Source organism: Haliaeetus leucocephalus, unplaced genomic scaffold (genome assembly GCF_000737465.1).
Source record: "Haliaeetus leucocephalus isolate CR32 unplaced genomic scaffold, Haliaeetus_leucocephalus-4.0 Scaffold566, whole genome shotgun sequence".
NCBI lineage: Eukaryota > Metazoa > Chordata > Aves > Accipitriformes > Accipitridae > Haliaeetus > Haliaeetus leucocephalus.
The window spans coordinates 5,684,339-5,702,118 of record NW_010973002.1 but is presented as its reverse complement, the minus strand read 5'-3'; the positions used below and the strand labels follow the sequence as shown (position 1 = coordinate 5,702,118).

Genomic DNA, 17,780 nt, shown 5'->3' with positions numbered 1-17,780 from the left:
CGCAGGCTGTGCCGACGCCGCGGGGCGCCGGCCCGCCCGGTCCCGTCCCCGTCCCCGTCCCCGCAGGGAAAGGCGGGGGAGCCGCTGCCTCTGCGTGGCCCGTGTCGGGCTCCGCTGATAGGGGCGGGATGCCCTGTGCGCCCGTGAGGAAATGGATCGCTCCAATTCATTGGAGCCGGGGGGAAGGCGGACCGACCTGCCGCCCTGCGCCTTCGTGCGAGCCTCGGCCGTGAGAGGGCTGCTTCTCGCCGGCTGGCTGGGGGCGCCTGCCAAAATCCGGTGTGCGTTGCCCGTAGACCCCGGAGGGGGAGGTCGAAATAGCAGCAGTCGATTCACTGGGAGAGGCTGGGATGTTCCGGCTCGTCTTGCGGCGTTACTGTGGGCAGTAGCTGAGACGGGTTGATTGGAAAACTCCCAGGGCTGATACCCGTTAGGTGGCAGAGGAGGCTTGCTAAGCGTGACATCAGGGCACACATTTGTAATCGGCAAAACAGGCCTCGGGTTGGTATGCCTGGCTTCTCTGTACATCTTAGGCTGTAACTTGAGTGTATTTGAACACTGTTGCTATGCTCTGTCCTCATCTGAAAGTTTTGGACATCTCGCTCTAAAGGTAGCCTTGCAGATTTGAAGGAACTCTTGTGAGCTTGTTGCTGCATATCGGGGAGCAGCGAGGGCCAGCCACCCCAAAAGGGAGGGGGAGCCTGGAGCAGAGCGCAGTATCAAGGCGGGCGAGAACAGTAGCCTCACCAACAGGGAGCCAGGATGCTAAGCATGAGTGACGGTCAGGATCGGACCCTCAGGGTCGGGCATAGTTCAGACATCGCCCGGCAAGGTCTCAGGTGGCAGGTCGCAGGGCAAGCCGGGAAGCCGAGCCAGTGGGTGCGGGTCAAGGTCGGGGAGGCACCAGACCAGGTGCAGACATAGGGGGCCAACAATAAAGACTCTGCTTAAAAGTATCTCTCAAGGGAAAAGGAGGAAAGGACGGTTAGGCCCTTGCTTCTAGCTTTCTTCATAACAGCTCTTATGAGTGGAAGAGCTGCCTTTGGGCTTGGCAAGCTAAACTCCTTAACTCAGCCAGCTAAACTGCTTCAAGGTGGGTGCACCCAGGGCCCTAACGCTGTCCTCTTTGACATTATTTTTAGGAAAAAAATCAGTGTCTTATATGCAGGGTGTCCTAAAATGACCAGAGCCTTTAGAGTCTGTAGGATTTTTTGATCTATTCTTTATATCTTTGAGAAGCTAACTTATTTACAGCTTTTCACGTTTCTTTTAGTTGTGTTAAGAGGAACCTTAGTATGGAGACTTTTTTGAGGAGTAGTTCTGACTGAAAAAGCAGCATGGAAGGAAGTTTGTTATGTCCCAGCTGGGCTGCTTTGTCAGTGCTAGCTGTGGACTGGGGTAAAATGAGTAGGAGTCATACAAACAGGAGTGAAGTGATTCCTGCCAGCAAAGGCAGGGTTCACAGATATCCTTGATACCTGCAATAGCAGGAAAGTCCTGGAAAATTGGACAGTACAGTGGAGAACAAAGGCATTTTACATGCAGAGGTGTCTTGACAGTTAAAGCAATGAACTGAAATTATGTCAGCTCATACCATGCAGTGAAATATGAGAGGGACTGATGGCAAACAAAGGAAAACCTTTTAAATGAAGATATACAGATGCGCCTTCTAGATAGTGATGTCTCCAAAAGCTTCTGTAAGGAACAAATGTATTATCATGGGCATTGAAGGAAATGGGTATGTGAAGAAGAGGAAAGGAGAGGAGTTATACAGATGGCTGAAAAACTTCTGGAATTGAGACCCTTTTCACCAGTGAAAGCATTATCTAGAAGTTGAACTGCCTTCCTCCCGACAAGTGTTGGTCTCATTGTCTTCAAGACTTTATCATGTGGGATTTTTTTTTAGAAAATCCATTGCCTCAGAAACTGTGTTTACCTGATTCTTTACCTTTGTAGTGGGTCTTATATTTTCTTGTCTTGGAAAGTATTTCTCTACACCTAATTCCTGACTGATGACATACATTTGTCTGTTGTGTCTTTTCAGGACTTCCAAGTTTTCCCTGACTCATCCCTTCTGTGCAGATTTCCGTCCATTCAGCATCACTTCTCTGTTATCAGATGCCCAAAATGATTTTTTCTTCTTAAGGTAGGCACCTCCAGTATCCACAATCATCTTGGATCGCATAAGTGACATTATTCTGACTTTTTCTTGCAGCAGTTCATTCGTGGCAGGTTGTTCTGCCACATTCCCACTTTTTTTAAGTGTAATAGACATTCTGAATTCCTGACTTAGGTCTTTATACTTCCATTCATAAAGAGCACAGACATTAATCTAGTCAGCTGTAGCTAATTTTCCAGACTTTTTTCTTGTTTGCATTATTATAAGGAGCAAAATAAGGTCTTTTTACTTCCTAGGGCTCCTCCCACTGTACATTGGTTCTGAGCGGTAGGTAAGTAGGATGTTCACAAACACAACCTTCAGAACTATTTTCACCTTCCTTCTTGACATTGTTTTTACACTTAGAATCATAGAATCATTTAGGTTGGAGAAGACCTTTAAGATCATTGAGTCCAACTGTCAACACAACACCACCATGCCCACTAAACCATGTCCTGAAGTGCCACATCTATGTGTTTTTTGAATACCTCCAGGGAAGGCGACTCCACCACTTCCCTGGGCAGCCTGTTCCAATGCCTGACAACCCTTTCAGTAAAGAAATTTTTTCTACTATCCAATCTAAACCTCCCCTGGTGCAACTTGAGGCCATTTCCTCTCGTCCTATCCCTAGTTACTTGATAGAAAAGACCAGTACCCCCCTCACTACAACCTCCTTTCAGGTAGTTGTAGAGAGTGATAAGGTCTCCCCTCAGCCTCCTTTTCTCCAGGCTAAACAACCCCAGTTCCCTCAGCCACTCCTCATATGACTTGTGCTCCAGGCCCTTCAACAGCTTTGTTGCCCTTCTCTGGACACGCTCCAACACTTCAATGTCTTTCCTGTAGTGAACACAGTACTCAAGGTGCAGCCTCAGTAGTGCCGAGTACAGAGGGACAATCACTTCCCTGCTCCTGCTGGCCACACTATTTCTGATGCAGGCCAGGATGCCATTGGCCTTCTTGGCCACCTGGGCACACTGCTGGCTCATATTCAGCTGGCTGTCAGCCAGCACACCCAGGTCTTTTTCTGGCGGGTGGCTTTCCAGCCACTCTTCCCCAGGCCTGTAGTGTTGCATGGGGTTGTTGTGACCCAAGTGCAGGACCCGGCACTTGGCTTTGTTGAACCTCATACAATCAGCCTTGGCCCGTAGATCCAGCCTGTCCAGATCCATCTGTAGAGCCTTCTTCCCCTACTCCAACAGACTGTTGTGCCTAGTACCTTCTCTCTCACCCAGCCATGTTTCCCCACTTCGTTTCTTTCATGCATATTAATTTCTTCTGTGAAGGATAAAAAGGCAAGAGAGATCTCAGAAAGAGGATCACATGCCAAAATTAGTTCTGTTCTTGTTCTGAAGCCCGTTTTCCTTATTATGCTAGGTGGACGAGGCTTGATCTGTCCAGAAGAAATTATGTTTCATAATAACTTTGATGGATGCAGACTTCAGTGTCATCAAATATGTTGTATCTTTATGGTGAGATTTGATGATCCAGCCAAACAGCACTTTGAAGCTGCTTTTGACTGCACTTGAATGTCAGATGCTTCAGAAGTTTTCATGCTTTCCACAGCCCCTATGGAGTCAAAAGATTCTTGTCTTGTGTTGGTGGCACCTGTTAGTTCTTCAAGAAGCCCTTCAGTATAAGTTCTTGGAGTCTTTGTTAGACTGAGCTTGTTACTGATATTTCTCCTTTTATTTTCTGTTTTCTTAGACAATGATGCGGAAGGAAGAGCATATTTAACATCATTATCAATTTATGCTGTGTCTTAGCATGAGTTAAGAAAATTGGGATTTTTTTTTTTTTACATCTTTTTAATATTCATTTGATAGTAACATGCAATAAAACACAGTGGCATTTTTTGAATACATAATTTGCTTCAGTTCCATTCCATTTTGCATTTCTTATTGAATCAATCTAATAATTTGGTTACTGTGCATATACGTGCATGTTCATATATAAACATTTGAAGTAGGGTAGAAAGTAAATTCACACATATTGGAAGAAGAATTTTACATGGTTTTTAGTTAGGTAAAGAGGGACAGAGGCAACATTTTTGCCTCAAAGCAAATAAAGAGCCAGCTAATCCATCATTTCTGTGCAGGGGTATAACATCTGAAACTACAGTAGTAGTTTGCAATTATGCAGTAAATATGCCAATCATATGTTTGAAAAGAAAAGTGGGGGTTTTTCTTTTTTCTTGAAGAAGATATGTACAAATTGGTATCAAATTACAGAAGTGAAATTCACCTGAAAATTTAACTGCTGAGAAAAAAAAAAAAATCTCTTTCTATAACTGAAACTCATAATAGTGTTTCCAGATAACATTAAGTTATTGGAGTGGTAGAAATCATACTGAAAGGTTTCTGTGAAAAATGAGTAAAAGAGTAAAATTTCTTAATTTAAAGTTGCAATAGAGTCTTCTGCAGATGACTGAGAAATTGTCTGTCCCTTTTTCAAAGTAATTTCTAAGCTCCTGAAGCATTTTGTTTTTAATGCAGGCAATATAAGATGAATTTACCTTTTGACTAGCAGCAAGGTTTGCTATTATGTGTTTTAAAGGCAAATGCATGCAGTCAAGGAACATTTTGCAAATTAAAGTGAATTGTAAAAGCAAAATTACAAAAAAATACAATACTTCCTACTGTGGAAGTGCAAGATCTGTAAAACACAATATAAAGCTAAAAATATTTAAAATCTGAGAGCCATTTTTGCAGCTAACAAAGTATGTGCAGCATTCTGAGCAGTGAGGCAGGCTTTTAGCCAGAACCTTGTGTTTGCAGGATTGTATTTCACTAATTTTATCCAGATATATAAGTTATTACTTCAGTGGTGGCAAGCCATAAAATGAACACCCAGAGCTGTAAGTAAGCAAGTGGAATATCTGTTCTCTTTAGAGAGTTTTTCTGTTCAAGTAGGATAGCAGACTTGGCTTTCTTTAAGTCACCAATAACTGTCTCTAATTGCTGAAGTCACTGTTTACAGAGACAGACACAGGTTCTTTGCATATTTAAAGAGATTAGAAAGTCCCCAAAAAGAGAGTATTTCAGGTTTTAGCTTGGATGTCTGTTGCTATTTATAGCAGTTTACACGAGATCTCAAAGTCTTAGGCTTCATCATAATTTCTACATCTATGGAAAAAAAAAAAAAAAAAGAGAAAGCATAGTCTGGGTAGGCATTTTGTTTCCAGATATTTTATTTCAGTTCTGATTGATCACTAGAGAAAGTAATTGTGTGATAGGGGGTTTTTATGCTCTTCACAATCTTTTACTTGTTGCCTGCAAGTGAGACCTCATCAACCCTCCATGCAGTTCTTTTGGACTGACTTACATCTTTGCTGTTTCAGTCTTTGTTGCACAGCAGCTGCCGCAGCGTATTTGCTCCGTGGTGACAGTGGTTCCCAAGTCAATATCATGTCATAAGGAACATACAGCTTGAGGCAGTATAATAGATAGTGGAATGTTGGAAAAGGCGAAACTATTTGCCCTCTAAATTGTAATTAACACCTTCAGGGAAATCTTATCTTATTTCATATTAGCATATTTTTATGTTTGTATTTTTACAAATATGATTGCAAAGGGTTATTTCTTGCTCTGAGATTCTTTGATGAAAGATGCTATAGATGTGTGGAATATTTACATAAAGTATTGTGTTATTGATTTGCTCCTATTGCTGTGTGGAACAGAGATCAAAACAGCATGTATTCAGCAAGGGAGTTATGCACATGCATAACTTAAATGATGTAAATAGTTTACTATCAAATATCAAAGAGTCCTTACAGGCCTAATATACAGTGTGCATAGAATCACCTATGGAACAGGTCCCTAAGGGGAATTCTAAATGCTATTGCCTTCATATGCAGTTCTGCAAAATATTTCTGAAGTATGGTTTTGATTTTTGACAAAATGGTGTAAGGAGACACAAATTTTAGTTAATGAGGTAGAAGTGTTACATGATTTTTAGGTTGTTAATAGTTGAAGTGTAAATAGAGAGTATGAATGCTACAAATGTAATGGAAATGTGGTCTCTGAACACAGTGGAGTGTTTCCATGCTTGCACATCATTGTAGGTAAGTGTTGAAAAACATATGTTGAGTTTCACCTGTTGCATCAATGTGTTTTATGTCACACCTTTGGTATTGTTTTATATGGTTCTGGTAGATAATTTTTTTTCTAGAGTCTGTGAATACTTGATACACAGAGGAATCATCTTGCTTATGTTCTGTTCAAGTGCTAGAGAAAAAATGGACAGAGATTTCGTTTGATGTTTGACACACATTTTAAAGCTTCACCCTAAAATGTTATATTCAGCCTAGAGTGTTCATCCGTTCTCTACTTGATAATCCTTTAGGCTATTTCTCTGGGGTATGGAAGGTTAGTTAGCTCAAGAGCTAAGGAGTACTTTGTGTACACAAAGTAAAAGAATTTAAAGATAAGAGAATTACTCCATAGTATCTAATCCAATAATTCATGAGACCGAGCCCTGACTGCAGGAGTTTTTGTGAAATTCAGAAACGTTAAAGACTTGAAGAAAGTCTTCTACTACTTTGGGGAGTGCTTTGGCAAGTAGGTGATGAGGTGGAGGCCTCGTAATTTTTCATTGGAAATGATTGATTAGTCTTAAACACTTGGCTCCGACAGGGTCTTCGTAGATTCTAGATAGGTTGGTCAGATGTTAAGTAATGCCACAGTTGGGTAGGGCTATCTGCTCAGCTTTAACATCACCACTTATTGTGCTGGTTTATAGGAATTGTGTTTTAGGGTGTTCAACTGTCAGAGTACATTGTATGGTGACCCTAACAAAGATTAAGACATGCAAGTTGAGGGATGGAAATCCCAGAGGCTGTTTTCCACTGTCATTGTGACTTAACAGCAGGCACCAGCCATTAGAATAGTGCCCTATCTTCTCAGTAAAAAAAGAAATGTTTAATTTATTCTTTTTTGACAGGCATCCAGTTATTGACTGGAAAAACAGTTACCTCTGAGGAAAGGCTAATGCTAGTTTCCTTTTCCAAAAATGATTCAAAGCAGAGATAGTATATGAACTGGTTAAATATGTGGTATTAAGCCATAGATGCCAGTGATACAGAATGATGTAGTGAAACATTAGAGAATACTTAAAAGCTGAAGTTAGATTTGCAATAGAGTTGGGATTTTCACTGCTCTAAATCTTGTTTGTTTTAATTTTGGTGTGTGCATGTTATCATGTCATGTTTTATTGCTTTACCATGTTCTGTGTTATCTCCATGGAATGTTTATGAAGCAATGTGAAACAGTTCACCAAATTTGAAATGATGGAGAGAATCAAACACAAGCAATGAAAATTTGCAGGCTTGGTATGAATAGGAGTACAAGTTTTACTATTTATTACTACACTGAAAGTATTGCTTCTGCATCTCTCGTCATGTTGATAATGGTCCTTACTCTTAGAATGCCAGGAATGTCATTCATTAGTCCCATGTCTGGAGAACCTAGATGAGCTCAGTCTGACAGAGTTCATATAGGAGGGATTCCATCCATGTTAAGTTTTTACTTAACAAATGAAGACTGGTCCTAGCTATACCAGCAGGGACTGAAACTGGAGCAGGTAAGACAAGATACTATCCAAAACAAAAAATTGGACTTTGCCTTCATTGTGGATTTGTATGGTACACATTAGACAAAACAATCATGTGGAGCTAGTTCATTTTTTCTCCTCTTCTTTTGAATTTTTATTGTTACATTCTAACATTTTTCGCAGTTTGTAAAGGAAGTGCCTTAAAATGCAGCCTGACTTGTGGAAAGGTTTGTGAATATTTTTTTCTCTTTCTACACAGTTGCTTTATAGTGAGCAAAACCTGCAGGATGACAGTCCCTAAAAAGAGTAGTCCTGTCCTAATCCTTTGCCTCATCCTTTGCTGGCTTGTCCAGTTCTAGTATGAAAATGTCAGATTAGAAAGGGTCAGTCCTTTGATCCTGTTCAGTTTTTTGAAAGATTAAGGTTACAGATTTTTCCCAACTGCAGCAATGTGGCTACCTGTCATCCAGCAATTATAGAGGCTCAGCCTGCTTAACATATACCACTGAGCAACCATCAAAGGTTAACCATTTTCCAACATACTAATCTAGCTGGATACAAACCAACTACTTAATGAAAAATGTTCTGTATCCTGTTACTGTTTTTCTGAGTAATGCAGTCCAACTCTTCTTACTTTAAAAATTCTTCCTGACACTTACCTGTGCCAGTACATTTGTGTTTCCACATACATTGTTTTCTTCAGTACTGAACACTTCAGAAAATGGATTAAGTGATGCTTCCTTTTTTTTTTTTTTTTTTTTTTTTTGTGTCTGTGTGTGTGTTGGAACAGAATTATGGGACAAGTAACCTGACTACTAGAAAGAAAAGAGTTTGGTCATTGAGACACCGTGGGAAAGAGGATTTACATTTTGCCAGAGCCAGAAGTTTCAAAGTGGAGGGCAGAAGCAGGCAGAGTTGCAAGGAGCTGCAGTATTTGAGTAGATAAAGACTACCACAAAGTACTGCATTCTTAAGTTAAGATTCAGACAGTGGCTTGAATGGTCTGCCTAATGAGGGCTTTTATGGAAGAAGTATGCAAAAAAGTATTTAATTAAGCAAATAAAAATGGAAATCCATCTTAATATTTACTTTATTTGTGGCAAAGGATGTTGCAAACATTTTCTTCTGGCAGAAGTGTCAAGATTCAAAACTGATTACAAAAAGTTCAAAAGAAAATACCGGGACAATAGTTGCAGAGAACCTAAAAGAGGTTTTATGGATAACTCACTACCTATATTCTTAATGGTCTTGTTCACAAAATCAGATTACTGTAATTTTATAAGGGTAACACTGAGAGGGAATCTACTGATAGATTTTATGTAGGTTGTAAGCAAGATTTTGAGCCAAATTCTTCAACAAGGACGTCCAGGTGTGTGGTAGACCGATAGCTTTCTAGGAAACTTGTTTGTGAACCTTTTCAGCTCAGGCAGTATTTTTTCTCCTCAGAAAGAGGAGGCTGTGGTTGCCTACCAGAAGATATGACCAATGCAGTGAAACATGAGTTTCTGTGAAGATGTCAGATTCCAAAGTCTCCCTGACTTGCCCTGGTTCACTATGGAATGTGTGGATGGTACAGGCGCACAGAGCTGTGCATTCTTCCCTTTGCATGGGAAGAGAGGACACAGAGACAGTCAGAAATGGTTATCTACCATGTGAATTTAGACTTGGCAGTCTATTAAATCCCAAGGGTAGCATGTGCATTGGCTAGTGTTTGGCTTGGCAATCTGCAGGTAGAGCAAGTCTTTTGGAAGTCTCATGAAAAGTTGCAATGATCAGAAGAAAATGAAGGACATGCAGCACATGCTGTCCTCCACATGTCATTTTGTTCCACTTTTTTTTTTTATCCATTTTCTCTTCTTTCTCCTCTTCTAGACACACCCAGATTCAGACATTTCAATATCTGAAAACAAAAGATGCAGTGCAGCAATACAACCTGTTCCCTGCTGCTATAAGCTGTTCTGGCTACCGTCCTAAAAATTGCAATAAAGACGTACAAAAGCAAAAGTTTCAGCAGGCTTTTTCAGTGGGAAAAAAGTGCAAGTGATGCTTGCTAAAACCAAAATTTTTGCAGCTTTACATTTTAGAAACACTCAGACCTCTGTTCTCCATCCCAGCTTAATGGCCATAGGGAATCTAAAAGAGCTTTCTTCAACCCATCCCAAAAATAAATGAATAAATAAATAAGTAAATAAATAAAATAATAATCTAACAAGCAACAGATGTTTAAACTTGCTTCAGCTGCAATTAAAACAAAGTCTTTGTGCTACAGAGTCTGTTTTAAAGCTCTGCATAGTCCCTCCATTTCTCAGTGGCTGTTCTTGTGGTAGGGCTAGACAAGTACTTTTCTCCTTAGGCCCTCTCCCTCATCTCTCCACTGTTTCATATAAAAGAACTTTAATGAATGTGGCTGGCTAGCTCTTCTTTAGCCCACCAAAGCATCGGACTTCAGACTGGTTTATGCTTTTACTAAGTTTCTTTGCAATTTCCTCACTAAGTCACTTTTCACTGGGGCTAACAAAACAAATCAAATGTGGAACTCCTAGATCAAGTCAGAGCATGACTTTTCCTCTCAGTAGTCAAAATTAAAAAATGATGCTTCCAGTCATTCTAAAAAGATATTTTAAATATTTCTGTATCAAAAAGCAAGTGTGCCATAGTAAGTACAGTTCAGAACAGCTAAAGGTTTAAACAATGAGACAATAATATACTATTGTACAACTACTAAAATGGGGCAGGGGACAAGAAATAGACAAAGTGTTCAACAAAACATTTTTAGGTGATTTAATATTTTGTGCTTAAGTAGATGTAACAAATGTCACTTTTTGACAGCAGTTTTTTGGGGGGCTTAGTAAACAGAACTATATTATTGTTGCAGTGTATTCTGATTTAGGACTCTTTTCCAGGGAGCTGAATTTTTTTATTTTCCTTTACATTCATGAAGTACCATATTCCACAAACAGCCCTATTAAAGTGAGTGGTCCTGATTTTCATTTATATTAAGACATCCTCTGTATTTCTTTGTGGTTGTATTGAGGCGTTAAGAAGGCCTGAACTCCAGCTAGGTAATATAACACTACCTCATTTGCTATAATAGGTTGTCAAACCAAAGTTAGTTAAGGAAAAACAAACTCCCGAAATGGAGTTACAGCTCAGTGTTTGTAGAGATTTTTCTCAGCAATTACTAGAGACTAGTTAGTTTCTGGCATTTAGTTTGATGAGCATTAATTAAGAATGAAGAGTATTTTCTTGTCATGGAAGTACTGAGGAAGGTAGATGTTGGAATATTAACTTGGTGGTAGGCAATATCACTTGTAAATCACATTTTTCTAGTGTGTCACTCCATATAATTCATACAATAAGTGAGCTGAAAGGCTGGATGTCTTTCAGAAAGATGCATGGGCAGGCTTTTTGTTGTGGGGGCGACGTTCAGGCAAAATTAACAAATCCAGTGACAGAATGTCTGCTTAACTCATAAATCTCTAGAGAATTTTCAGTTTTAGCCTGGAGCGATGTTTATATGCATGTCACTGAACTTAAAATCAAAGCCCCTTGCCTGACCTATGGGAAAGGAAATGCATCATGAGAATAGGATACCTTCCAACACTAAGGATTCCTTATAATTTTCCACTGAACACCTCCAGGTTAATACTGTAGCAACAAGAGTCTCACAGTGGAATGTACTGAACAGTCCTTTCTTGATTAATGCTGTACTTCATCAGGAAGGATATAAAGGTCAAGGTTGGGAGGACTACAGTGATTTACTAGCAGGAATCTGTGAGGTATTTTGAAGGGTGTTATTCAAATGTCTGCTTTATTTCCAAACAAATGACTGAACTTGGATTGGGTGGTTTTGACTCCAAGGCTGCTGGAAAGGAGAGAGCAACAGATTTGTTACTATTACTAAAAAACTGAATAAATAAGCTTCTCAAGGGCTTTTCTACTCTAGACTGCAAGTGTCAGGCCCTTCTGACTTCTGCAGTTGATTATGTCTTAATGACACATACTATCTACCACTGCCTCTACGAAGTGTGCCTCTGAGTGCTACATGCTATCAAAACAATCAGCATCTGGCTAAGTTTGTTTCTAGTGATGTCTAAGGAAAATTGATTTCCATTCATTATAAAACAGTTTACCCCTTAGCTGGGGGCAGTTTTCATCAACTCAAAAGTAATGAAATAATGATGGCAGATTAACAGATTATTTCTAATTTATTCACTTTTAGTTTTATAAAGAAGCAAGTATGAGAATTTATAAAATTATTAGGTTCTTTTTCAGATGTTTGAAACACTTTTTAAGAAGCCGCTGGACTTAGTGATCTGCCCATATGGTAGGATATTATTGAGAAAGTCAACTTCTGTATATTCTTAGTGTAATAAATCTGGACTATTTAGTGGTCTAATTTGCATAAACTTACCTGATCTCTACATTGTACTTTTTCAAAACATTTACATGCTTCTTGTGTCTATGTGGCTTAATATTTCAGGTGAAAATGAAGAAAATTCTAGTAAGTTTGTCTTTCCTTTTTAACTCTGAAACAAACATAAGAAGATGTATCCTATTTAAAATTATTTCAGTTTAAGCAGTACTATTTTTTTCATTGAATCTTTGAGAAACTTTGGCATGATTCTCCACTGTAGGTACAAGAGAAATGGCCCATATCCTATCCACTGCAGCTTTACATGTTGGAAAGTCTCCATATAGAAAAAACTAATTGGATGTACTTGTATAATGCCTTTTGTCTGGATCCTTGGATAGACCCCTGTGAGTTCACATGTAACGGGATGAAACAGAAGGCAGATTGTATAGGCTAGATTGAAGCATTCAGAGCTAGGAGATGAGTCACGAAGAGTAATGTTATTCCTTAAGAAAATGCAAGATTAACATATTTCTAACACTGCTTTCCTGCAGATCTCCCCCACAAAAGGCCAAACTCATGGCCAAAGAAGAGACCATAGCTAACTCGGGTGGCACTTCAAAGTTAAGTCACTGCTGATGGACAAAGCTCCTACTGGCTTCCCTCATGTTCCCTCAAATATGCTAGACTTAGAGATGGGCTCCATGGTCTTTCTACAGCATATCCAGCAAAATATCATTAAGTCATCTTAATGGAAGTGTGTCAAATTATTCCCCTTCAGGTAGTTCTGCATGAAAAGACAAACTAGGAGTTATTATCTCTATTGCTAAATGCAAACGCCTTTTAAATGTGCATATTATTCCTACAGTCCAGTTTCACTGACTGTAGAAGAGTCATGAGCAAGATGTGTGGTTTTTTTCACAATCTTATTCCTGGTAGTCAAACACAGAACAGGCAGGGCAACTTTACTGATGTGTGGTGACTATCGGCTTTGAAAATATTTTTGGTTAAATGTTGGTCCATTATCTAATCTTTTGTGCTTTCTCATCTTGAGGAAGTAGCTGGAGAACAGTCTAAAAAGGGATAGGTATTTGGCATTTGGGAATAATCTTTCCCTCATAAAATGGATTGAATGAGATTATAATGTCTGTTAAAATAAAAAACTATGATATCTGTAGGTCCACTGGACTGATGATATGTCTAGGAGCAACGTCATGACACCTCTCTCCCTAACTCCTTTATACATCATCTATCCTCTTAGGCTTAAAAGAAGCACCTTTGAGATCAGAGAATTTATGTATAAATGGTCTCTCATCTCATTGTTCTGATATTTTCATGATCACAGAACTAAACTCGAAACAACTATGTCATTAATGCAATGTTTTTTAACTGCCACCATGTAGAACATTTAAAAGGGGAGGGGGGGGCATATATATCTTTCTTATATATAGCAGATTTTAAAGAGAATTCTTGAAAGTAGCTTTGAGGAAAAATCATTAAATTTTGTCAATAAAATTTAGGATTCAGTAAGTCAAGAAGTAGCAATGATTTTCAAACAGTTCTACGTTAATGACCAAGGAAGATCTCTGCCAAGAGCTTTGTGATGAATCTTTTGGAATTAAAATGCAAAATAGAATGAGATAAAGAGAAGGTCAGAGAGCTTGTGTGAGACCTTATCAGGCAAGAATTTTCATTACTCTCTTCTTGTGTAATCTTTTCTTTGGGTGCAGATGGGTTGTAAAAGTTAATGATTTAAGAACAGCAGAATCCCATGATGAAATCTTGCCCATAGTATTTCAGTATAGTTTGAAAGATTAAGAGCAGGTGATTCATGGACTATGTGTTGAAAGATAGATTCCTTACTATATATTTCCTGATGCATTCTATAAGAATTTGTGGATAATGTGCAGGGCTCTATTGGCACTATGGGGAAGATGAAACTGCATGTTATTTTTACCATTAGTCTTTGACTTGATCATCACTAATGAAAAGGAAAAAGAAATGGTGGTGTCTTACTAGCTTGTAAAACTTCCCAAATATACACTTCTTCTGCAATGTACAACTTGAGAATTGTTAAATAAGAACCTGGTTTGAACCATTAATAAGCACCATCTGTTAAACGGCCATATAAGTTTTTTGCATCCAAAAAGACTCCACAGAAAGATTGTTTTAATGTTAAATATAATGGGTAGATTTTTTTCACCAAATAACGTTCTCCCACTTTTTAAGATTAAATGTTGTGACTGATTAAAATGTGTGCATTTTCATACATAGAGCCAGACAATACAGTTTTTTAGCAGTGTTTATTTTTGTAAAAAAAAAAAAAAAAGGAAACCAATGAATTTGAAAGGAAGTCATCATATCTGTCTTTTGATTGCACACTTTTAAACAAAAATAATACAGAGTGGAGAGTGAAAAAAACAATTTTTATGTTGCTACTTCAAAATAACACCTAAGTCTATGAATGTTCAAAATGAAAATATATATACCTAGAATGCTAAAATGTCTATTTTACATTATCTACAAAATGTATGTTCTAATCCAGCCAGAAATCATAGGGAAATACTTTGATACATGAGGAAAGCTATAAACATAAGAACATTTTGGAGGGAAATAACACACATAAAAGCTCATTAAATAATTACAACAACAAATAAATAGTTTGTTCAGCTTTACTTTTTGATTGCTGCCATGCATATTTTAATTTTTGGTATACTGAGATAAGAGAAAGGTCAGCATGCAAGGCATTTTTTTTAGAATTAATCTGAAAGCAGATACTAGGTGTATTTTTAAGCTGTTGTCAGAAGTTCATAAGACATGATATAGAAGGCAATAGACTTGATAACTGTTCTCATGAAAACACACAACAAAGCATCTTTTTACAAAATAGACTTCAGTGAATATTTATGGCAAATTTTCTTTGCCTCCATGGCTGGAGAAAATGTAAAAGTTTATAGTGTAGGTTTGGAAAGCTTGTGTTATTCCCCATCTTGAGCATTTGGAAAATCACCCAAAAGGTCCACATGCTGAGAATGCCCCTTTTGATTTTGGTCAAAGCAATAAGCATGTAGTGTCAGCTGAGAACATAGCAATGGCAGACTTGTCTTTAAGCAGTCAGAATGGTAAAGCAAATGATTACAGGCGAGTTCAGTTTTGGCACGAGGAGAGGGAGATGAGAGAGGAGAGAATGTCTGACTTCTAACTTGTACTATGTTTGCTGGATTTACTGGCTCTTTTCCTCTCTTTGTGGTGCTGGATGGGTTTTGCTTGAGAGGTTCCCTCAAAGTTGTGGCTGGACTCATTGTGCTGTCTGGTGTATCGCTTGCACTTGCAGGCTGTGACCACAGTTATTTTGTAGGTTCTTATACTTCCATCCTGGCACTGAAGCTGGATCCTCTGGGTGCGAGTTTTGTCATTGACACATCTCCACTCTTGCGAGCTCCGCCTGCTCCAGTACTTGGTTCCATAACCTCCTCCAATCCAGTTGGGGAGCAGTGGCAATGGGAGGCATTCACCAGCACACACCAGCTCCTTCAGTGGATTGATGCTGGTGCACTGGCCGTCTGAAATGTATTTGGTGGATCTCAGTTCCCGACAGCCAACTTGAACACGATCTGCAGAATGCACAGAATAATAAACACTGAGATTCAGAATGAAGAGATTTCCTTAACCAGTCATTTTTGCATTAACAAGCTATGTTTTGCAGAAGTTAAAGTAGGCTGTAATCTTTACAGGACATCTCTTTACTGTTGTGTCCCCCAACACAAGGGCCCCAAGCGCTGATGGTATCTCTGGGTATTACCACAGCATAAAGAAATCATAATGATATGCACTTCAGCAGTTGTGGTAGAAGAGGCAATTTTATTCTCTATCCTTCTTCTCAGGGACATACCTTTTAGAAGAGAAAAAATGCCCCAAGGGAAGAAATGTTTCCTGCTTGTTCTCAGTCTAGGGAATCTGCTCTGTGATGTTTACAACAATTATGTGGGATCATTAGCAAGGGGGAAAATAGTGCTTTGGAAACTGTTTATATGCTTTTAAATGGATTTCAAATAGTGCGTTTCTTCTCATTCCACAGTTACAGTGCACTGAGTCTCCCATGAGCGCTGCTGCTCTGAACACAGATGCTGCAGAAGCGATAACAGCTGGAATTACCAGGGAATGGTGTTCTGCGTATAAAGTTTGAATGATTAGCAGTAACGATTTCAGAGTGGTCGTTTTGCCTTCAGGGTAACACCATCTTTGTATCTGTAGTAGTCTTTATATTATGTGTAACATAGAGGATCCTGCAAATTCTCTCAGGCAACTGACATAGAATCAACATGCAGAGCTTCTCATACAGGCATGTTTGTACCCGTCTGTATGTGCAGCTCTGCACCCTGCAATAAACACAACTGTTTATTTCAGTAATTACACTTTGAAATAAACGCCCACAGTGCGCTTAATTTTAATAAGCAATCTTTACTGGCTGTGCTCTCCCTCTTTCTGAAGGACAATTACGGCGCAGATTCTACACACAATGCAATTAACTAACGCCTTTAAAATAGAAGTAATTACTAGAAACATTTTTAGAGTGAATCATAAAAGGCTTTGAAGGTACATCTACATATCACAGCTACAGGCTGCTTCTGTTTCTACTTGGATTTTTGGAAGCAAGTCCTGAACAGAGGCACTGGGTTAAGATTACTTCACCCTGTCCCCTGTGTCTCAGGATGGGCAGTCAGAGGGACTGTAAATCTGCAGGCTGATCCGAGGGACTGTTTACGGGGCTGTTTTCCTGCCTGCCTTGCAGAAAAGCTTCAAGCTTGCCTTCCTGCAGCTGCACTCAGGAATGTACCTGGAAGCAGCTGGTCACAGATTTGTCTCTCCTTCTGTTTTTGTGTCTTTCCTGGCTCATCTTTCCTCCAGTGACAGCTCATTGACAACGAATACCTACTGGGCTGCTCCAGTAATCTCATAATGATGAGATGTTTCCTGTGCACTTAAACCCCTTAGCGTTCATAGAAGCTGACACACCTGGCTTAGCTGAAAGGTACCGGTGTCACTTTTTGCCTTCACTTTCCAGGGATGAGCCTATTTTTATGGAATTGTTGTGGGTGGGTTGGGGGCGCGTTTCGCTATTTGGATTTCTTTCATTTTAAGGAGGCGGGCAGGGGAGGGAGCAGATAAAGTCAGCGGAAGGTTTCCAGATCCCCATGTATCTGACATACGTACATAAAACTCAGCAGGAAAAGACTAGCTATGAAAAGGCAAGTTAGAGCAGAGATCGTAGGAAAATTACGAGCTGATTTGTTTACTTTTGCTGGAGGTGTTAAGCAGGTAAGTGCTACAGCAGGAAGTAAAACTAAAGAGCGGGAACAGAATTCAGCGTTTTTTATTGCATTTGAAAAGTAGCCCAGACACCTCCCCTGCCCGCAGTGGGAGGGCGAGTTCGGAAAGCGAGGGCTTTGGCAATGCCTCTCACTCCCGTTCCTTTACCGTGCTTCCCTGCCGGATAACCCGTAGAACCCGGCGTTCCTGGGTGAACCTCCCTCGGGAAGTAACCTGCCCGAGAGAGCCGGTCCTACAGGACTCGCACGGGGGAGGGAGGCTTGCCTGGGGGCCGCCCGGCGAGGCCGGTCCCAGCCGGGAACCAGCGGCATCTTCCCTCGCCCCGGCTTCCCCGAGGCGCCGGTCCGCTGCAGCGCCGGACGCGGGGCGGCGGCGGGGGGGCGAAGCGCG

The 17,780-nt window shown here is 39.9% G+C and overlaps 1 protein-coding gene across 1 annotated transcript in view; it reads right to left on the bottom strand.

Moving 5' to 3' along the window:
- Positions 1 to 14,348: 14,348 nt before the first annotated feature.
- SOSTDC1 (sclerostin domain containing 1) overlaps positions 14,349 to 17,780 on the bottom strand; it is a 3,971-nt gene continuing 539 nt past the window's right edge. Inside the window, exon 2 of the mRNA XM_010577636.1 lies at positions 14,349 to 15,673. Coding sequence (XP_010575938.1) covers positions 15,258 to 15,673 — 416 coding nt within the window. The 3' untranslated portion in view covers positions 14,349 to 15,257. The remainder of the gene's footprint in view (positions 15,674 to 17,780) is intronic.